This window comes from Juglans regia, chromosome 15, assembly GCF_001411555.2.
Source record: "Juglans regia cultivar Chandler chromosome 15, Walnut 2.0, whole genome shotgun sequence".
In the NCBI taxonomy this organism is placed as follows: domain Eukaryota; kingdom Viridiplantae; phylum Streptophyta; class Magnoliopsida; order Fagales; family Juglandaceae; genus Juglans; species Juglans regia.
Window position 1 is genome coordinate 19706668 of NC_049915.1, and position 23714 is coordinate 19730381.

The 23714-nt window shown below is 37.7% G+C and overlaps 3 protein-coding genes across 3 annotated transcripts; 2 read left to right on the plus strand and 1 right to left on the minus strand.

Annotated features, from left to right (window-relative positions):
* Positions 1-11278: 11278 nt before the first annotated feature.
* Positions 11279-12124, plus strand: LOC109001004 (class V chitinase-like). The gene has a single exon (XM_018978112.2). It carries the CDS (start codon positions 11279-11281, stop codon positions 12122-12124), a length of 846 nt encoding a protein of 281 aa, XP_018833657.1.
* Positions 12125-14316: 2192 nt separating this feature from the next.
* LOC118344712 lies at positions 14317-16872 on the minus strand. Its single transcript, XM_035685831.1, has one exon. It carries the CDS (start codon positions 16870-16872, stop codon positions 14317-14319), a length of 2556 nt encoding a protein of 851 aa, XP_035541724.1.
* Positions 16873-17095: 223 nt separating this feature from the next.
* LOC109000621 (putative receptor-like protein kinase At4g00960) lies at positions 17096-21237 on the plus strand. Its single transcript, XM_035685959.1, has 7 exons — positions 17096-17667; positions 19090-19233; positions 19347-19534; positions 19662-19872; positions 20235-20472; positions 20557-20707; positions 20815-21237. The coding sequence occupies exons 1-7, from the start codon at positions 17241-17243 to the stop codon at positions 21121-21123; spliced, it is 1668 nt and encodes a 555-aa protein (XP_035541852.1). The 5' UTR covers positions 17096-17240; the 3' UTR covers positions 21124-21237.
* The last annotated feature ends 2477 nt before the right edge of the window (positions 21238-23714 follow it).

The window sequence follows — 23714 nt, forward strand, 5'->3', positions numbered from 1 at the left end:
GCCCAAAACAGCCACTCTCAACCCCGAACAACCAGACACAATCCGTGACCCACCGCTATTTTTTCTTTCAATTAATCACGAGTCTGGTCATTATATTTTAAATTTTAAATTTTAAATTTATGTTTTAAATTTAGCAGACGATTTATAAAGCAAGTCGAGTATTTTAAAATCTGTAAAATATTTTAAATGTCTAAAATTATTTTAAATGGGGTATTTTTTAGTATTATTGAACCAAGTCTAACTTTTAAATTAAGCCTCTTTATATGTTTGGAGCTCCGATAATAATATAGTTTTAGAAAATTATTTTATTTAAATAATTTTACTTCTTTAGCAATATTACTTTATATTCATTATTTTATTGAATGTTAAAAACTCTACTTATTTAGATGATTTTATTTCTCTTAAGAAATATTTATTAAACTCATCATTTTATTTTTTGATGAAAAATATTATTTTTGGGATGAATACATCAAAAGTTGTATTTTTACATTTAATCTATTTCACTTTCCTTTCTATTTTCTTTTATGTCTTTCTCTCCTATTTGCTCTCTCATGACCTCCCAATTGGCAAATTTGTATCTTCAAAAATAGAAAAAAGTGACGAGCCACCTGCTAAGAGGATTTGGAAGTCCCTATTAAGGAAGATTGCATCAATCCCTCAAATCCAACTGAATCAAGGAATCAAGATTAAATTACCAAAGTCAGCAGAATCTGTTTTCATTCCTCTGTATAGCAATATAGCCGTTTCATTTTAATGTGAATAATTTTCTTTTATTGTACATTTATTTCACCATAACTCTGCTTTCCTTTTCTATGTAATTACCAAAAGTTTGCTACTGCACTTGTATAAATTGCTTCAGAACTTAATAAGAAAGTGTGTATTTTTCCATTGAACCCGTGTAGTAAATTTCTTTATATGGTATCAGTAGAGCCCTACTCTCACGAGCAACCAGATCCTTTCCCTCTCTGAAATGGCCTCCTCTTCAGAACAAACATCCACCCAAACCCCACATACTCATCCCATCTCACCCACCGAAAATGCTCTCATAGCTCTCAATATTTCTACACAAATCAATGAGAAACTAACACCCTCCACCTTCCCTCAATGGAGAGCACAATTTGAAGCTCTCCTTATCTGCTATAATCTCCTTGACTACGTCAATGGAATTTCTCAGTGTCCCTCCCCTGTCGGCACCTCCTCCACTGAGTTGAATAAAACTCATTGGGTTCGTCAGGATAAATTAATCCTGAGTGCTATTCTGGCTTCAACCTCAACCACCATTACTCCTCTTATCGCCACTGCCAAAACCTCTCATGAGGCTTGGAAGAAACTCAATCAAATGTATGCCAGTAAATCCCGCACCCGTGCCATGCAACTCAAGGAAGAACTCACCTTGATTCAGCGAGGAACACGCTCCATTCCGGATTATTTGCATTCGGTGAAAGCCCTAGCCGACGAAATCGCCCTTATCGATCATCCTATCTCTGATGATGATCTCACCCTCTACATTTTAAATGGATTGGGTTCTGACTTCAGGGAAATAGCAGCGCCGATTCGAGCCCGGGAAACATCCTTAGCCTTCGAAGAATTACAATTCGAGCCCGGGAAACATCCTTAGCCTTCGAAGAATTACATGATCTCCTTGTGGGACATGAAGGCTACCTGCGGCGCCTGGAGCTGAAAACCCAGCAACTCGTCGCCTCTGCAAATCTCTCCTACCGCAACAAGGGCAACTCGGGCACTAGCAATCAGTCAAACGGGCCTTATAAGGCCAGTGGATCCTCTCGGTCTCACGGCCAAAATCGCACTCCTCAAAGCCCATCCACTCGCAAGCCCAATAATAACCCAAATCAGCGACGTTATCAGCCGAAATGTCAACTATGTGACCGCATGGGTCATATTGCAAAGTATTGTCCCCAGCTCAAATCATCTGAAGTTCAAGTAAATTGTGCGACTACTTCCAAACAACAAGATCATAAGTGGCTCCTTGACTCCGCTGCTTCCCACAATATTACTGGTGACTTGGCCAATTTATCTATTCACTCTGAGTACAATGGCACTGATGAAGTTGTTATTGGTGATGGGTCAGGTTTGGCTGTCTCACATATTGGTTCATTAACTCTAAATTCCCCAAAACGGAACTTTATTCTTCGTGATACTCTTTGTGTTCCAAACATTTGCAAAAATTTAATTTCCGTTCACCATTTCACATCCCAAAACAATGTTTTTGTTGAATTTCATCCTTCTTATTTTCTTGTGAAGGATCGGATCACGGGGGCGACCCTACTACGAGGAGCATGTGACAGTGGCGTTTACATTTTTCCGAAATCACTGGTGGGCTCTTCCTCCAACATGGTGGCTAATGTGCATGAACGGACCTCGTTTGATGGGTGGCACAAGCGTCTTGGACATCCGTCGTTTAAAGTTGTTCAACATCTTGTCAAAAATTTTTCTCTTCCTGTTATGAATAATAAAATGAACTCTTTGTGTTCATCTTGTTCTATTAATAAAGCCCATCAACAACCTTTTTGGCCCACGAGTTTTCAAAGTCATGCCCCTCTAGATCTTATTTACACTGATGTGTGGGGACCTGCTCATTGTCTTGGTCTAGATGGTTCTCGTTACTATTTGCTTTTCATTGATCATTTCACAAAATATATGTGGTTTTTTCCAATCAATGCAAAGTCTTGTGTCAAGACCATTTTTCCCCAATTCAAAAATCTTGTTGAGAAACGTTTTCAAACAAAAATTAAAAGCCTCTATTCTGATAATGGTGGTGAATATATTAGTCTCAAATCGTTTCTCTCTCTCCATGGCATTAGTCATTACACTACTGCTCCTCACACACCTCAACAAAATGGTGTCTCCGAACGACGTCATCGACACTTAGTTGAGACTGGCCTTACCTTACTTCATGATGCAAATCTTCCTCTTTCATATTGGCCTCATGCCTTCCATACTGCTACCTACCTCATAAATCGTCAACGCACTCCTCTTCTTCAAAATAGAACCCCATTTGAGGCCCTTTTTGGTCAAAAACCGAACTATTTCAAATTAAAATCTTTTGGGTGTCTCTGTTTTCCTCTTACAAGGCCTTATAACACGCATAAGCTTCAGCCCAAGTCCAGCCCGTGCGTCTTTATTGGGTACTCTACGACCCAAAATGCTTACAAGTGTTTTGAGCCCGTTACCCAGAAAATTTATACCTCTCGGCATGTCTTATTTGATGAAGACCGAACCCTAGCCTCCATTGCTTCATCTCCGCCTCCATCGTCTTCATCGTCTAATATGCACTCCACTCACGACGTCGTCTCATTCGTGCCCTCAGCTCTCTCGCTGGCTCCAACCAACCACGACGTTGCTCCGTTCGTGCCTGCAGCTCCCTCGTTTGCTCAATCCGATGCCGTTCCAGTGATTTCGGAACCTGTCTCCGCTGCAATCTCATCTCCTCCAGGTAACACCCGACTCCCTTCTTCTCATGGATTTATGGATTCTCCATCTATTTTACCTGCACCTATGGTTGACTCTCATTGTGAATCTGCTCCTATGATATCTTCCCCTTCCCCTGTTTTCAACACCGAATCCGCTGCATCTCCTCCATCATCTCCACGTCGCACACACTCCATGACCACTAGATCTATGAATAACATCTTCAAACCAAAACAACTAAATGTTGTCACAAAACACCCCCTTCCCCCGAGTCTTGAACCAACGTGTGTGACCCAAGCTCTATCCACTCCTCAGTGGCGTGCTGCCATGTCTGAAGAGCTCACTGCTCTTATGAGACATAACACTTGGGACTTAGTTCCCCCACCAGTTGGATCAAACCCCGTGGGTTGTAAGTGGGTTTTTCGGGTTAAGAGAAAGGCTGATGGCTCCATAGATCGTTTCAAAGCCCGTCTTGTTGCAAAAGGGTATAATCAACGACCCGGGCTTGACTATAAGGAGACTTTTAGTCCGGTCGTAAAACCAGCCACTATTCGATCTGTCCTTACTATTGCTGTTATGCAAGGCTGGGCTTTAAGGCAAATGGATGTTAATAATGCATTTTTGCATGGGGATATTACTGAAGATGTGTATATGAGTCAACCTCCAGGGTTCAAGGATTCTTCCAAACCAGATCATGTGTGCAAATTGCGTAAAGCAATTTATGGCCTTAAACAGGCTCCTCGGGCTTGGTACTCTACTCTCAGGGATGCTCTTTTTCAGCTTGGTTTCAATAACTCCAAGGCTGATTCGTCACTTTTTATCTATCACAGTGGCCCCATTATATGCTATTTTCTGGTATATGTAGATGACCTTGTTCTTACGGGAAATGATTCCAGTTTTGTCAAATCTATCATTAAACAGCTTGGTGTTAGATTTTCTTTAAAAGACATGGGATCTCGTCATTATTTTCTGGGTGTGGAAGTTATTCCAACACATGCAGGTCTGTTTTTGTCACAACATAAGTATATACGTGACTTGCTGTCCAAAACCAACATGGTGGGTGCTAAGGATGTGTCCACTCCTTTATCTACAAGTACTTCTTTAAAATTGATTGATGGTACAGCTTCTTTTGATAGCACTGAATTTCGACGAGTTATTGGAAGTCTTCAATATCTTTCCCTCACTCGTCCCGATATATCTTTTGCTGTAAATAAATTGTCTCAATTTATGCACAAGCCCACCATTACACACTGGACAGCAGCAAAACGTTTACTTAGATATCTGAAGCAAACCATCTTCCATGGTATTCACCTCAAAAAGAACACTTCTTGGCGCCTCATGACATATTCCGATGCTGATTGGGCTGGAAATGTCGATGATCGATCTTCTACTTCAGCTTACATCAGTTTTCTTGGCACCAATCCCATCTCTTGGAGTTCAAAGAAACAAAGGGCTGTTGCACGCTCATCTACGGAGGCTGAATACCGATCCTTAGCAAATGCAGCCTCCGAAACAATGTGGTTACTTGGACTTCTCAATGAGCTCGGTTTTCCTCTCAAAGAGCCTCCTACCTTGTTATGTGACAACCTTGGTGCAACTCATCTCAGCTTTAATCCAGTCAACCATTCTCGCATGAAGCACATTCAAATAGACCTCCATTTTGTCCGTGACTTGGTTCAAAAAGGGATCCTCCATGTCAAACATGTTCACACTCAGGATCAGCTTGCGGACTTGCTGACCAAACCATTGTCTAGGCAGCGCACTGAACTTCTTCGATCCAAGATTGGCCTTGCCGATGGAAGCCCCATCTTGCGGGGGCGTATTAAGGAAGATTGCATCAATCCCTCAAATCCAACTGAATCAAGGAATCAAGATTAAATTACCAAAGTCAGCAGAATCTGTTTTCATTCCTCTGTATAGCAATATAGCCGTTTCATTTTAATGTGAATAATTTTCTTTTATTGTACATTTATTTCACCATAACTCTGCTTTCCTTTTCTATGTAATTACCAAAAGTTTGCTACTGCACTTGTATAAATTGCTTCAGAACTTAATAAGAAAGTGTGTATTTTTCCATTGAACCCGTGTAGTAAATTTCTTTATAGTCCCAAAGAACACGATAAGTTTGAAAACAGTGTTCTAGTTTGGTTTGGCCTTGACTCTGAGTTTTTGTTTTTTTGATAGACCTTGAATGTGAGTTAGAGAATGGAATAATATGAGACCCTTTCTGAATAGAGAAATGGATACAAATTTTACGATTATTAAAATAAACAATTCATTGTAAAACTTTTGGTCAACTTGAAAAGTCTAGCACTTTGTCGAAGCAGCATCGTAAGCTTTTCTTCATGATCGATTGAAAATGTCTCCTTTCAAAAGGGTACCAAAATGTCACGAGCGAGAATTCTGAGTTTTACTTTTTCTTTAAAGATTTTGTAAAGATATCATTTTCATATGAAAATCTAAGCCAAAAGTCATTGTAGAGTATTGGTGGAGGCATTACTTAGAGCTCGATTAGCTAAATGTCAATCATTTTGATTATACGTTTTTAAAATTAGATGCGTTGCTCTAGCTATATCACTTCAAGTCATCTTATGAGTTACAATAAATGAAAAATAAAAGTCATATTCGGTAAGTTACTATATACCAATCAAAAAAATATTTTATTAAAAAATATTTCATTTCTCTTCCTTTCTTCTCTTTTTCTCTTTTTTTTCTTCTTTATGTTAAATAATTTGTTTGGACAGTATAAATTAAATTATTAATTAATATATAAAATATATTTATAAAATATAAAAAAGTTATTAAAATATATAATATTATATTATTATTTTAACTTAAAATAATTACTTTAATATAAATCAACCACTTTAAAAATATTAAATTTAACAAAAATTTAAGTTCTAGTCAAAATTTAGACTTGTAATTGCAAACGCTATTAAAAAAGAACGGTTCCGTATTTTAAAGCATAAAAACTGAACAGTGCTATTAATCCCCTGCTTTGCCGTGTGCACTACTTTTCTTCTGCAGAACTCTGCCGGAACATCTCTTCTTTTAACAGCTGGATTTCCCTGCACATTCTTCTTTTAACAACATTCTTCTATGTCGTCCAAACTGGTTGCCCTCTTCCTCCTCATCCTCCTATATCTCGCTCTCAAATGCCACTGTTCAACCCCACAATCACGGGTCAAAGCCGGCTACTATGTTATGCGTATCGGAAATCTATTATTGTATCTTATAGTATAATTACTAATACTATAGTTTCATACTATTAGTATGTTAGTGATTTAATATTATATATATATATATATTAAATCTCTAATTTCTTATACTTGATATATATATATTAATATATATAAATATTAGTAATACACTAATAGTATTAATATATTAGTATTAGTATTAGTTATTATTAATACTATATATTATACTAATAGTGATATTAATATTATATATAGTTATAGTGATTAGTATAACTACATTAGTATTAGTTATAGTAATTTAGCATAACTATATTAGTATTAGTTATAGATTAGTGTTTATTCATTAGTATTACATGTTGATGTTATTATGCATCTTAGTGTTTATAGTATATTATATATACATTAGTATTACATGTTATTATATTTATACATTATTAATTTTTACAACTTACATGTAACATGGTAGTAATATTGTAAATTTGTAATAGTATGATATTTACATATAGTCATATACTATACTATTATTATTTATTAGTCAATTTAGTCTATATATTATAGTATAAATATATTATTTAACTAGTATATTATTGAGTTTAACTAACTATATAAGATATAGTTGTATAAAATTTAAATGATTAACATATAAAAAAACACATATCTTTTTATAAAATATAAATAAAATCGGAGGCGGAGACGGAGGCAGAGTCTGAGGGTCAAGTCGGAGGCGGAGTGTCGGAGGCAGATCGGAGCGGAGCTAGAGTCGGTTCGTCAATGACTCTGATTCTGACTCCGACTCCAATTTCCAATAGGGAAAAAACTCCGACTCCGACTCTAACAAGTCAGAGTCGGATTCGGAGTCGAATTGTAGATTTTTGCTCAACCCTAAGTTCTACACACATATATATTGCATAATATTAATTAATTAATTAATTATTTTATTTGCAACATTGCCTTTTATTTTCAATTATATTATTATTTCATGTGGAAGAACTTGCCCGCTAAATGGTAGGTAAATGTATTTATGATATTGTCAGCATAATCAATTATGTGAGGAAGAAAATATAGGTGCATGCATTAAATACGGAAGACCCATTCATGCAAGTTGAGATTTTGGAAAATATTTTTTCTAATTTTGAAAAATATTAACGAACAATAATTTTCAATTGTATGCAGAAAGATTTGGAAAAAAGAAAGTTGCAAGCAAAAGTTCATGTTTGGCACAAAATTACATGAGAAGAGAAATGCTTTAATTATAAATAGATTCTATATAAATAAATTTGTAAATTGATATAATTTTAATTATATTTTTTTTCTCTTATTAAATATGTGATATATAGATGATGAGTAGATAAATTTAATAAATTTAAGAAGTATAAAAAAAATTAAAAAAATATGGTGTATAATGTGTAGAAATAATAAATAGCAAAACATATATATATATATTATTTATTTATTTTATTTGCAACATTACCTTTTATTTTCAATTATCTTAATTTTCATCCGGAAGAACTTGCACGCTAAATGGTAGGTAAATGTATTTATGATATTGTCAGCGTAATCAATAATTATCAGCTGATAGAGTTGAATTTAGTGGCCATTGTGCATGATAGCTCATCATATTATAAATATGTGGCCTATATATTTATTTAGTACTTCTATATCAGCTGAGTCCCTTTCTTGCTCAATTATCTTATTTATATCTACCTTTTCATACTTCTTTATAAGAAAATATATTTATAATTGTGAATTATGTAATCGTTATAAAATTATTTTAAAAAAAATAAATAAAATATAAGATCTACATGAAAAAATTAATTTTTTAATAATAAACCTCACTCTTTATCAAAACAATTACGTGACGTTTACGCACTTTAAAATTATATGCAAAATTACTCTTTCTCCATACCCGCTTGTCACTTGAGAGTTTTCCAATAAATAAATAAGTGAATTTTTTTTTTTTCAGAATAAGGCATAATTTACACTTGTAATCAGGAGTTTAGGACCTCCTCTCCACAACTTAACCTCAAAAAATGTAATATGAAATTAAAACATCTATTTCAATAATAAAATAAAATAAAATAAAATAAAACCAAAACACGAAAGTGGCACGTAATTGTCCAAAAAAAAAATTATATTTAAAGTTTTAGGATACGTAAGTCTCGCACACTTCATTTAAAAAAATAATTTAATTGGAGACTTAAATAAATAAAATTATTTTTTTAATAATAAATCTTCTTTATTTAAAAAAAAAATACATATGATTTACACATCTTAAAATTATATTTAATATTTCTCGAGAAAGAGAATTATGAGTGTATAGGACAATTGTTTTCAAGCTTCTCTTACTATAAAGATGTGCCAACTGACAACTTAGATAGAGATAAGTTCAATTATTTCTCGCAAAATATTTAATTTTCCAAATAAATGTCTTATTCAAATGACAAGAGGTGTTATTTTGTTGAATAAGTCATGTGGTCTAATAACCTAAAGACCAGACACGTATCTAAATACTAGCAGTAGGTAATGTTTAAGGACGTTTGTCTAATTTTTAAAAATTTTTTTTTTTTTTTTCTAGGGATTGAGGAAATATTTTTTTAATGATATTGTAAATTTTTTATTTTTTTAAAAATGTTTATGATGATTAAAAAAATACATGAAAAAAGAAAAGAAAAATAAAAAAATAAAATACACATTCAGGACATATTTTTGGGCTACTTTTTTATTAGTTGTAGTAGTTCTCTTTAGTTAATTAAGAATATTATTATATTTAAATTATGTTAAAACTATAATTATTTATATAGTTATACTTTTTTAAAAATATTTAACAAAATTTTATCATTTATTTAATGATGAAATATTAGTATTTTATAAATAGCTTGGTTATTTTGAAATTAGTGGCACTTGTGTAAAATCCTGTATGGCGTAAGATTTTCTAATTGATAAAAAAAAGTACGTTTGTCACATCTGTCAAATTGAAGAAAAAAATAAAGTGTAATTTTAAATATTAAAATAGTCTAATGTATAAGAATAAAATTATTATTTATTTATGTTCATCATTTATTATGAAATTTAAATTATATTAAAAATTCAAATTAATTAGATAGTTTTTTTTTCTTAAAAATGTACAGTAAAATCTCATCATTTATTTAATGATAAAAAATTAGTATTTTATAAATTAAAGTTGATTTTTAGTGTATGATATAATAAACAGTAATAGGATATGCGAAAAAAATATGCGAACAAAAAAAAAAAGCTTCTTTATTGTTCATTTAAAACTTAAAAATCAATATTTTTTCCATTTTTTCTTTCTTCCTCTCTCTCATTCCCTACACACGATTACGGTATTGCGTCACACATTGGCATTCACATGGATAAAAAAATATATATATATTTTACTGTTTATTACTGTTCATCATATTGTTGATGAACAGTAATATGATATAAAAAAAAAGATTGATTTACTGTTTATTACTGTTGATGAACAGTAATAAACAATATATTATAGGCACTTTTAAGTAATAGGCAGATATCTAGATGTTTATACGGTGTAGAAAGGCGCAACACATCATTCAAAACAGTTATCCATTTTTGTATGAAGTGATCAATGTGCGTGACAATATATATATGACTTTCATGACATTAGGGTATAGTCATGACTCATCACAAATGCCTTTCTTGTTATTAATAGAAAATCAATCAGAAAAAGAAAATTTTATTTAAAAAGGAAAATCGATTTAATCGTGTGCTTTTTTGTTATGAAAGTAATGAGAAGAACTTGAATTTTGAATATTTTGTGACTATTTTATTGGGATTTTTTGCTAATTGGTCGGATCTACTAATATTAGATTATTTTTTTAAGATAAAAAATCTTTAAATTTAAAAATACTAAAACTAAAAATATAAGAGAACATGGTTCACCAAGAAGACGTGTGTAAGGTCTTTGATAGTAAGGCACAAAAAATCCCAAAAAGCAATAAATATATTTATAATTTTTCATTACGATTTTAATTCTAGTTTTTTGAATTTTTTCTGTTATCTTTATTTTTTATTCACCGGGCCCCACAGAGTGATTGTAACACGTGGCATGTGCCCACGACCATACACAGTAAATGGCCCCATACCTTTTATTGCTCTAGCTACATAATTGAAATTACAAATAGGGATTCATGTGTTACAAGCCGTCGGATCAGAGTCGGTCAATGAATCCAAATGATGGTAAGACTGTTGGATTAGAAGTACATGAAAAAAAAGGATTTGGGACCGACAAGAATTCACACCAAAAAAGTGGGACCCACCAGATTACCAAATTATTAAAAAACTGAATAAGTAATATTATAGAGAAGTCATTATAACAATATACACTTTATACTCATTGTATAATTACTTCTAATTAATTATTTTTAATACTCACTTAAAAAAATATATGACCAAAATAATATCACATCATATATATATATATATATATATATAATAGTTACTCTAGTGATTTATATCTATATTTATTCAAACTGAATACTGATATGTCCATCCCCTGCTTTGCCGTGTGCACTACTTTTCTCCTGCAGAGTTCTGCTGGAACATCTGTATCTTCAAGTGCTTGGATTTCCCTGCGCATGGCTTTGTGTTATATGTGTTGACAACATTCTTCTATGTCGTCCAAACTGGTTGCCCTCTTCCTCCTCATCCTCCTATATCTCGCTCTCAAATGCCACTGTTCAACCCCACAATCACGGGTCAAAGCCGGCTACTATTATACGGATGACGGAAATCTCATTTCCGATTTAAATTCTAAGCTTTTCACGCACCTTATATGCGGTTTCACTTTCGTTAACCCCTCCACCCACCACCTCTTCATCAACTTCTCCACCGAACAACAATTCTCTACCTTCGCCGACAACGTAAAAACCAAGAACCCGTCCGTTATAACGCTTTTGTCGATATGGGTTGGCAGAGAGCTTTTGCTAAACTTCTTCTCAATGATAAACCAGTCCTCTTACAGAAATTCTTTCGTTCAGTCTTCCATAGAAACAGCTAGGCTTTATGGGTTTCAAGGTTTAGACCTTTCTGGGGTTGAGCCAACAGGAAATAGCTCGGATATGGCCAACATCGGTACCCTTTTGGACGAGTGGCGAGTTGCTGTAAATTCAGAGGCAAAAAATTCAAGCAAGCCAGAGTTACTCCTGGTCATGTCCGGCAATCGTCTGCCAGCTTTGGGTTCAGTGATTTATCCAATTGATTCCATGACGAGGAACTTGGATTGGGTACATGTATTAGCGTACAATTACTATTTGCCTGCAGGTAGGGACAGAGTCACATTCTTTCATGCAGCTTTGTATGGCCCTTCGAAAATGGCTAATACGGATGATAGACAATTGCACCAAGATCCTCTGCTCACGGTGCAGAGGGACCTTTACTCAATTCACGGTATTGAGAAGACCAATATTTTATTGATAACAAAATTGCATAAAACGTCCAACAAGTTCCACGGTTTATAAAGCCGTTTACAACATAGGAAATAATGGTTGAATATAGCAAGAATACCAGTAAGGAAATAAAATGATCTAGCGTAGGAACGAAACAACTAACAAGGAAATAAAATATCCATCCGTATGGAAATAAGATATTCGAGATGCATCTTGCCATCTCAAGCAACATAGTCGGTTAACTGCACGTTTGGTCTGGTAGCTCTCATGCTTCTGCGTGGCATTGCGGTAGCATTCGTATCATTTGCCCCCCCTTCGAAAGTAACCTTGTCCTCAAGGTTAAACGTAGGAAATTGCTCCTTGACCGTCGAGAGTGGTTCCCAGGTGGCATCTTCGGCTGGTAAACTAGACCAACGAATTAGTACTTGCTGCACCCGTCCACTAGCACTCTGAACCCAGCGCGACCCCAAAACTGCTTCAGGTTGGATCATGGGTAGTCCATCTTCAGCATAAGGAGGCAGAGTGGGCTGTACAGCTGCGGTATCCCCAAGGCGACGCTTCAAGAGGGACACATGGAATACGGAATGGATCTTAGCATCCGGGGGCAATTGGAGGCGATAAGCAACGGAGCCGATACGCTCCGAAACTTGATAGGGCCCGAAAAACTTACTCGCCAGCTTCTGATATGGACGCTTGAGAACAGAGTGTTGTCGGTAAGGCTGTAACTTCAAATAGACCCAATCACCCACAGCAAATACTTCATCCCGACGGCTTTTATCAGCTTGTTGTTTCATCCGGTTGCGAGCGATAGCCAAGTTAGTCTTGAGTTGACGGAGAATGTCGTCGCGAGCGATAAGGGTACTTTCAACTTCCGCTACGGCAGTGGAACCTGGTACGTAAGCATTCAGAATTGGAGGGGGGCGACCATACAAAGCGGCAAATGGAGTCATCTGTATGGAGCTATGGAAGGAGGTGTTATACGAGAATTCGGCCCATGCGAGAAAAGCTTCCCACCGTTTCGGCGTTGCCTGGACAAAACAACGAAGGTACTGTTCTAAGCAACGGTTTACAACTTCGGTTTGGCCGTCAGTTTCCGGATGATAGGCTGAGCTGGTGCGCATCGTTGTGCCCTGTAAACGGAAGAGCTCACGCCAAAACTGACTCATGAAGATGCGGTCACGGTCACTAACAATAGAAGATGGAAGACCGTGGAGTTTGACGACATTCCGGATGAAAGCATCGGCGACATCTCGAGCCGTATACGGATGGGCCAGTGCAATGAAGTGGGCAAATTTAGTGAGCCGATCGACAACAACAAGAACTGAATTCTTACCAGCCGATGTAGGGAGGCCACTGATAAAATCCATGGACACATCAGTCCATACCCCGGACGGAATCGGTAAGGGCTCCAGCAGGCCTGTTGGCAGGCGTGTGTCATACTTGTTCCGTTGGCAAGAATCACACCTTTGAATGTGGTGCCGGACATCTTTTTTCATGCCTCTCCAATGGAAAAGCAAAGAAAGCCGTTTGTAAGTGCGCAGAACGCCTGCGTGTCCACCAACGGCGCTATCGTGAAATTCTCGTAAAAGGGCCGATTTGATGGTCGGAGCCTCGGGAACCATGATGCGACCTTCTTGCATGATGCACCCATTTTTCAAACTATATCCGGCAACAGATAGTGGGTCTTCCTGCAGTTGCCGCTCCAGAGGACCCAAGGTGGCATCCGTTTTCGTAGCTGCCCGTAATTCATCCCATATTTCCCATATTGGTCCCGAAATGGCAACCAGTTCATGGTCTAAGCCACTCCGTGACAGTGCGTCGGCCACAGCATTCTCCCTCCCAGGTTTGTAGATAATCTCATAATCAAAGCCTAGAAGTTTAGCAACCCACTTTTGTTGCTCTGGGGTGGTGATGCGCTGCTCCAAGAGGTACCGAAGGCTCCTTTGGTCAGTGCAGATTTTGAAACGTCGTCCTAGTAAATACGGTCGCCAAGACTTGATGGCCTCCAAGATCGCGAGCATCTCCTTTTCATAGATGGACCAAGATTTTTTGGCTGGTCCAATAGCTTTGCTGAGGAAAGCAAGCGGGCGACCATTTTGGGAGAGCACTGCACCCACGCCTAAACCGGAAGCATCTGTTTCAATCATGAAGTCTGCAGAAAAATTTGGAAGAGCCAAGACAAGGGTAGTAGTCATAGCTGACTTCAAGGAAGCAAAAGCACGTTCGGCGTCGTCATTCCATGCGAACTGCCCCTTCCGTAATAACTAGGTTAATGGACGTGCAATGAGGCCGTAGTTTCGCACGAATTTGCGGTAATACCCAGTGAGACCAAGGAACCCCCGTAGTGCAGTGATAGTTTTGGGTTGAGGCCAACGAAGCATAGCATCCACTTTACGAGAGTCGACCCGTACGCCTGCCGAAGTAATAATATGGCCGAGGTATTCCACCTCCTGTTGGCCGAAAATACACTTGGATGGTTTGATGTAAAAGGAATGCTCGTCCAATATTCCCAGAGTAGTCCGCAGATGCAATAGATGATCCGGCCAAGATTTACTGAAAATCAAAATATCATCAAAAAATACAAGAATAAAGTGACGTAAATGCACCTTAAAAATAGAGTTCATTGCCGCCTGAAATGTCGATGGCGCGTTGCACAGTCCGAAAGGCATCACCAAATACTCAAAGTGTCCATGGTGCGTGCGGAATGCCGTCTTATGGATATCATTCGGATGAACGCGAATTTGGTGGTAACCCGCCCTAAGATCCAATTTAGAAAAGTATGTTGCGCCAAATAATTCATCGAGCATATCTTCGATAGTAGGAATTGGAAATCTGTCTTTGATAGTAGCCTCATTCAAGGCGCGATAATCAGTACAAAAGCGCCAAGTACCATCCTTTTTTTTAACCAACAAAACTGGCGATGAGAAGGGACTAGTATTGGGACGGATCAATCCTGTCGATAACATCTCCTCTACTTGGCGTTCAATTTCATTTTTTTGAAAGTGGGCATATCGGTAAGGCGCTACATTGATAGGTGCGGATTCATTCTTCAGCAAAATGCGATGGTCAAACCTTCGTGAGGGCGGTAATGCCTTCGGAGTGGATAACACCTGCTGATGTTCCAATAAAATAGCCCGAATATCAGGGGCTAAATTTGTAGTGAAATCTACTGGAAGTGCGGAATCGCTCTCAATCGCCGCCAAGCAAAATAATTCGGCGCCGTGCCTCCATTCCTGCATCAAAGAGTTAACGTCAACAACTAAAGAAGGACCTATTGGTTCGGCCTGAATAACGAATTTGCAAGCGTTCACAGTGAATTCCATTGAGCGACGGGCATAATCATGAACCACACATCCCAAGCCTTCCAGCCATTGATAGCCCAGAACGAGATCCAAACCCCGAATAGGTAAGGCAAATAACGTTGTCTCGAAAGAAAATCCTTGAATGCATATAGGTACCCTCTCATACTTAGCTTGACAAGCGAGTTTTTCCCCACTAGCAACTCGGACGTAAAATGGAGTGATAGGTGTAACTGCGAGATTTAAGCGATTGACCACTGCTTGATTAATAAAATTATGGCTAGACCCTCCGTCGATCAAAGCATTAATTTCCTGCTTGTTAACCATGGCGCGGACTCGCATAGTGCGATTGCCCAGACTGCCTGACAGTGCATGGAGAGAAATAAGGGGGTCTGATGGCGTTTCAGGAGGCAACGTTTCTTCCTCATAAATCTCTTCCACGACAAGTGGAGTATCAGCTTCGATGAAGCATGACTGAGCCAGACAGCGATGCCCAGGAATAAACTTCTCGTCGCAGTTAAAACAGAGGTTTTTCTCGCGTCGAATTCGCATCTCGTCGAATGTTAAGCGTTTCATGGCATTAACAGGTAAAGGCTTAGCAGCGGGCAACGGAGCAGTGGAGTTGGTGGGGCCAGGCACGCCCATACGTCTAGTGTTGGAGGGAACACTGCTAGACGATTTGCGGAGCCTCTGTAGTTTCTCATCCTGACGTTTGGCTAGGTCGATAGCACTCTTCAATCCTTTAGGCCGAAACATGCGAACCTCAGTTGCAATGTCGTCCTTCAATCCGCCCATAAAAGCACCTAACAATGCTTTCTTTGGCCAGCCAGTCACTCGGTTAGCCCAGCGTTCGAATTCTTGTTGATAGTCACGGAAAGTGCCCTGCTGTTTAATTTTGCTAAGCGCCTCGTCATAGTCTTCGAAGTCCGTAGGTCCAAAGCGGCGCAAAATGCCTTTCTCAAACTTATGCCACGAGATAGTCTTCCCGTCATGAGACCGGTTATACCATTGCCACCATTGGTTTGCTTCACCCTCAAGATGGTAGGAAGCGAGCAGCACCTTCTTCCTGCCCTGAATTTCCTGAGTTGCAAAATATTGTTTAGCTCGGTCAAGCCAGACAATGGGGTCCTCACCTGCAAAACGAGGAAAATCAAGCTTCACGCGAAAATGCATGCGTAAAGTCCTGTCTGGAGCTGCGGTAGGACCATCTTCAGTTCCTGTCGCTGACGCTTGAGAGAAACGGGAATCGTCGCTCTCGCCTTTATCGGATTCGCCAGTGGTGAAACTCCGGGAACTAGTAGAACGTGGGGATGATGGTGGACTAGCCTTGGGGGAGTGGTGGTTCGACCCCTTACGGCGACGATGTGAAGTCCGAACCGAGGAGCGGGAAGCCAACTCTTGGAGAAGAGTCTGGGTGGTCACGCTAGTCTCCTGCATGGTTTGCATACCGCGGCGTAATTCCAACACAGCTCCTTCGAGTTGCTCAAAACGAACCTTATTCGTCTTTGCGGGATCAGCCATGGGCAGCGAGAAGGGAAATCGCCTGTCTCTTGATACCAATTGATAGACAATTGCACCAAGATCCTCTGCTCACGGTGCAGAGGGACCTTTACTCAATTCACGGTATTGAGAAGACCAATATTTTATTGATAACAAAATTGCATAAAACGTCCAACAAGTTCCACGGTTTATAAAGCCGTTTACAACATAGGAAATAATGGTTGAATATAGCAAGAATACCAGTAAGGAAATAAAATGATCTAGCGTAGGAACGAAACAACTAACAAGGAAATAAAATATCCATCCGTATGGAAATAAGATATTCGAGATGCATCTTGCCATCTCAAGCAACATAGTCGGTTAACTGCACGTTTGGTCTGGTAGCTCTCATGCTTCTGCGTGGCATTGCGGTAGCATTCGTATCAACGGATGATGGCATAAATGAGTGGAAGAGAAGAGGTTTTTTGCCGAGCAAGTTGGTCTTGGGGTTGCCTTACCATGGCTATGCGTGGACACTTTTGAGCCCCCAAAAGAATCCAATGGGTGCAGCCTCTACGGGTCCGGCGGTCACAAAGGACGGTGCCGTGAGCTATAAGTGGTTCAAATGGTTCATTAGAAACAATGCTCAGGAAGCAGTTTGCGGGTATAATGCTACTTCAGTGGTGAATTACTGCACGTTCGGGTTAACTTGGATTAATTACGACGATGTGGAGGCTATTAGAGCTAAAGTTTCGTATGTAAAGCAAAAGGGTCTGCTTGGTTACAACGTGTTTCAAGTCGGCCATGACGACAATTGGGTGCTTTCTAGAGCAGCAGGTTGGTTACATATTATTTCTTAAGAAAATCTATTTATAAGTCTTATTTTTTACATATGATGTGTTGAATTCCACGTGATCTGTTTCTTTTATTGCTTTGGATTAATGAACTAAAACGAACATCGTCACAATTGGTCAATATTTTCTCAAATTTTTATTGCAATGGTGCATCATTTTCTTTACTTTTATGACCAAGTAATTACCGGAAAGAAAATTACTTTTCCTGACTTTATGGGAATAAAAGTAAAACCAACCTGTAAACATAAAAATAATATAATGGTTTATTTTGTTACTCTCTTTTAGATTGAGTAACAGGTAGGACTCTTTTGACTTATCAAATAAAAGGTAGGACTGTTTTGCAAAATTCAGGAATTTAGAATGACTGTGCAAAACGTTTTGTGGAAATTTCAAAAAAGGATTAGTCGGAGGTGAATTACTGCACGGTTGGGTTAATTTGGATTAATTACGACGATGTGGAGCCTATTAGAGCTAAAGTTTCTTATGTAAATTAGCAAAAGGGTCTGCTTGGTTACAACATATTTCAAGTCCCCAATGACGACAACTGGGTGCTTTCTAGAGCAGCAGGTTGGTTACATGTTATTTCTTAAGAAAATCTATTTATAAGTCTTATTTTTTACATATGATGTGTTGAATTCCACGTGATCTGTTTCTTTTATTTCTTTGGATTGATGAACTAAAACGAACATCGTCACAATTGGTCAATATTTTTAGCAAAAGAGAATCCATGTACTGGGTGCTTTCTAGAGCAGCTTTGTATGATCCAGCGATCCAGCTCAATACGTATTTCAGTTTCCGCATCTGGATCTCTAGGGGCTTATCCGCAGGCAAGTTGGTTTTGGGGCTGCCTTCCTATGGCTATGTGTGGAATCTTATAGATTCCCAGGACAACGCCATAGGTGTACCAGCCACAGGTCCAACCTTCACAACCGAAAGAGATATGACCTTTAAAGCAATCAAAGATCATATTTGTACATAATGGGCTGCTGTAATGTACAATTCCACTTTTGTGAAAAATTATTGCATAGCTGAATCATTTTGAATTGGTTTTGATGATGTGGAGCTGTCAGAACTAAGGTTTCTTATGCCAATGAAATGAGGTTGCTAGGTCTGGCAAGTACCCAACCATGATGACAATTGGGTGCTTTCTCTAGCCGCAGGTAGCAATTAGAACATAGTAGAGTCTCATCAGAATGTATTCATTCCTGATACATAATTTGTAGATATCATTCTAGTTAAGTTTGTAACTGGTGACATTAATTAAACCATTTATGTTTACCCTGGTTTAGTTCCTTTTGCTAATACATCATCAATGGCTTTTACAATTGGTAAATGATAAGGTCCAAATTGTATAATGTTACGATATGCTTCTGCATCTCTGATTGTGAAATGGTTTGACCATCAGCAGAAGAGCTTGATGATGAAAATCAGAACCAAAAGGGGAGATTGTTAGTGATTGTTTTGGTTTCGAGTAGTGCTACGATTGTTCTCCTCCTAGGCTCAGTGTGGGTGATGTGTTATTTGAGGAAGAGAAAGGTCAAATCTACAGGTAATTTCTTTTGTCCTAGTTATAACTCAGACTTTAGATAATACTCTGCTTAATTCCACATATATCGTAAATTGACATCTTTAAACATTTCTTCTCTTATTTGTCCTCTTCAGGTACAGGGACTGCATTGAAGGCAAGGAAAGGACAAGAAGCCAAAGTAAATGGTATAGCAACTTCTGGAAACTTAAACACCAATGTTCCGAATCTTGTAGTCTATAGTTATGCTCATATCGAGATGGCTACAAATAAATTTTCATTTGAAAATAAGCTAGGAGAGGGTGGATATGGTCCTGTTTACAAGGTAAACTTTTTTCGTGCTTGGTAATCTATAATTAGACAATGCCTAGTTATCAGATACCGTGCTGCTATATATATGCCGCATGTTCTACCTTTATAACACTAACGTTGGATGGGTGTGTATGTTACAGGGTATACTAGCAAACAAACAGGAAATAACAGTGAAAAAACTTTCAAAAGCTTCAACACAGGGGTTTGAGGAGTTCAAGAATGAGGTCACACTAACAGCAAAACTGCAACATGTTAATCTTGTGAGAGTTTTGGGATTTTGCATCGAAAGGGATGAACAAATGCTGATCTACGAGTACATGCCAAACAAAAGCTTGGACTTCTACCTCTTTGGTAAGAATCCTATCTGTTCATAATTAGCATAATGTAATTTGTTTTGCAATGTTTCTTAAAGTTTTAGTGTTGAAAGTAGAAACAAATATTCATGCCCCACATGTGCCCCAGTTCAGCTTATATCAAAAGTGGTGGCAGTTGCAATATGAGAAAATATTTTTTATTTTTAATTCTTGGTGGCTGTTGCCATCCAGAGTTAAGCTTAAATATAAATCAAAGTGAACTTAGCTTTAGCTTAAGATTTAGATGTGGTTGAAGAATATTGTTCTGGTTCTGAAAATACTTGTGAACTCATTTGCATTTTGCTCCTTTGTTTAAGTCATTGCTCTGAAAACTGGTATTTCATTATTGAATTGATGCAGACAGTGTCAGGCGATTTCTTTTGGATTGGAAAAAGCGTGTTCATATAATCGAAGGGATTACTCAAGGACTTCTATATCTTCAAGAATACTCAAGATTGACTATAATTCATCGAGACCTGAAAGCTAGCAACATATTACTTGACAATGAAATGAAGCCTAAGATCTCAGATTTTGGTATGGCAAAGATTTTTAGTAAAGATGAACATGAAGCAAACACCGGCCGAATTGTGGGAACATAGTGAGTATTCTTCCTATTAAAGTTTAATAATTTAAGCATTATTTTCATCCCAGACTAATTGTTGTATACAATTTACCAATGCAGTGGTTATGTTTCGCCGGAATATGTTAAAAAATGTTTATACTCTACTAAATCCGATGTTTATAGCTTTGGAGTTCTAATCCTACAAATCATAAGTGGGAAGAAGAATGCCTGCTTTTATGGTCTAAATGAAAATTTGATCCTCCTCGAATATGTAAGTTGGTTCAACTCTCTTCCGTAATATATAAGTAAAAACAAAAATCAAATTGAGCTTATCATGGTCAGTAACATTAATGTATGGGGAATTTTCTGTAATTTCAGGCATATGACTTGTGGAAGTCGGGAAAAGGCATGGAGTTTATGGATCCATCTCTAGATGATACAATTTCATCGTGTAAACTAATCAGATGTCTTCAAATAGGTCTTTTATGCGTTCAGGAAAATGCAGCTGATAGGCCATCCATTTTGGAGGTTTTTTCAATGCTAAAAAGTGAGAGTGCTGCTCTTACAATCCCCAAAATTCCTGCTTTTTCTACAAAAAGAAAAGAAGATGAGGGAACTAAATCTCAATTTCAGTTACAAAATTGTTCTATCAATGATACAACACTCTCCCAAATGGTAGCCCGATAACTAAGCAAGGATCCATTTCTCTTCTGAAATATAGTTTTATAATTGGAGAGAAATTTCTGCATATTCTTAAGAGAGAGAGATATACATTAAACTATATGTACGTACTTCTTTCATTGTACCAATATTTTAAATCATTGCAGAAAATCCAGTTTAGATTCTTTCGTTGAAGTTTTCATTGGAATAACAAGGTCCAAGTTTCACGATCAAACTTTATTCTTCCTTGAGACGTAACAGAAAGAAACACTTTATTTCTTGGTTAGATGTCATTCAGTAAAGGCTGGCTACTAAGCACTTTGGTGGGGGAGGAAAAAACAACAGCTTTGGTCGGGACAAGCATAAACCTAAAAGAGTGTGGAGAATGCTGAGCATTTACAAGAAGTGTACTCCTTTACAGGAGCAAAGCTCACCTTGATTTTGTAACGGAAGATCAGAACACATCTTAAAAATTCAATCCAAAGTCACGAGAGAGTGGAGCAAAGGTCATCAAAAACTAATCCTTCAAAATTATATATTAGAAGAAAAGATGATAGGCTCGGAGGTCTAAAATCGGCCCCCTCTTGAGCTTATATCTAAATTCTAGCCGTGTCCAACCTTAAAAGTCTCCAGCCTATATATGCTGACTTATCTAAAACGATTGCACTATGTGGTACTATCATGGAAGCGGATGAGACAAATCAGACCAAAAATGCATGCTTATTTTTTTTAATAAGCAAAATGCATGCCCACTAACTAATACTTTACACATCTTTGATTTTGCTGAGAAAATAATAATTTTATTCATAAAAAAGTAAGTTAAAGATATAAATTAAATAATAAAATCTAGTTAAAGATATAAATTAAATAATAAAATCTACTCTTTTCATAAGCTTAAACTTATGGGATAAGTGGTGACTTTACATGTAACACCACGGCCTAGTGCCGAACCCAGCCCAACTTGTTGCAAAGCGCACTGCTTAAAATGCTCAGCAGATTTTTATTTTTATTTTTTTTTATTTTCCAGCAATTCCTCTCCATCCCGAAAATCCCTCTTTATTATCTCCAACTCCCTTCTACGCACGACACTACCCATGCACGCCTACCCCTTTCCATTCTCTAGGGTTTTCTTATCACCCATATAAATATACACATATATCTCCTGCCTCAAGAAACTGGCTATTTACCATTGCTTCAACCATCCACAAGAATCACCTAGCCTCTCCCCGTTCGACGCCAACCTCCATCTCCACGTAAAACTGACGCCACAACCAGCCGACACGAAGCCGTAGCCAACCCGTATGTTTTAACCGTCACAAGCCGTCTCTGCACCACCCTTGGAGTAGATCAACCGTGAGCCATACTCCCTCCACCGTAAACCACCAACACCGAAAGATAGCCCATTGCAAAACTCCTCCACGCCTTAGTCACGTAAACACTCCCCAAGCTGGCAGCACATGTACCTGTCACCAACGACGGTTCTGCAACACTTAAGAGTGCTCGAGCCACCCCGTTGCTCCTGTCTATTTTCTCTGCCATTGCACCACCACCAAAGTGCCGAGAACAACCACCTGCTTAGTGAACCGAAATTCCTCTGTTTTGGGTCTGAAAAACAGAGCAATTGGTTGCTCCTCCAAGCACGGCAATTTTGCACTGCCAACCCTTTCAGACGTCTCCTCTATGGCACAAAGGGAACCCACTGTCTAGCATCTCAACCACGCCTAGCGGTGCCGCCGTCGATAGTCACCCAGGCCATCGCCTCACGTAACTCTCTCGGTAAGGAGCTCTCCGTCTCCTTCACGTTTTGCTCTCTCACATCATGTATCTCTCTCTCATCATTTCCTCCCTCACCCAATGCCTTACCGCCGCATGCACAACCGCCGACCTCAACCAACTCCCTGCGACATCGCACGTTCCCTTCCCTCACGCTGAGCCTTGTCGCGTAAACCTTCTTTCACGTATCATGAACATGTTTTCAAATATCAAATATTCCACTGAAGGTCAAGCATATTTTAATTGAGATGAAGTTATATTATTAACCTTTGAGTTACAAGCTGTGTTAGTGTGTTTTAAACTTTTAATATGTATTAGTGGGCTCTATTTTATTTATGTTTACAAAAATAATTTAAGTAATTTAAATTGTTCTTAAGTAAGGATTTCTTCCAAAGTAAACGATAATGATGTTTTTTTTAAACACTTCGATATGATCTAGTTTATTAAATAAAAGTTGCTGTTTAATTTAAAATATTTTGGTATAATTATATCTTCTAGTATTAAATTTTGTAGTTCGATTACACCATTAAATAAGTTAGGATTTAATTTTTTAGTCGGAGTTATTAAGTGGACACCGATGACTTTAGAGAGTGATGATATTTTAGTGTTAAGAGAAATTTTAGGTTTTTGAGGTATTAAAATAGGTATTTCAGGTGTAATTACGTAGTAACTGTTCAATTGGAGATTTATTCAAGTTGCATGAATTTTTTTATAGGTGACGATTGACAATTGTTCAGTACTGTTGTGGAAAATTTCTGAATAAGCTAAGAAGTCTAGGTAAGCGGGGTTCTTATGCTAGACTTTGCATAAAAAAAAATGAACTGGGGTTGATTTATGAAAATGTG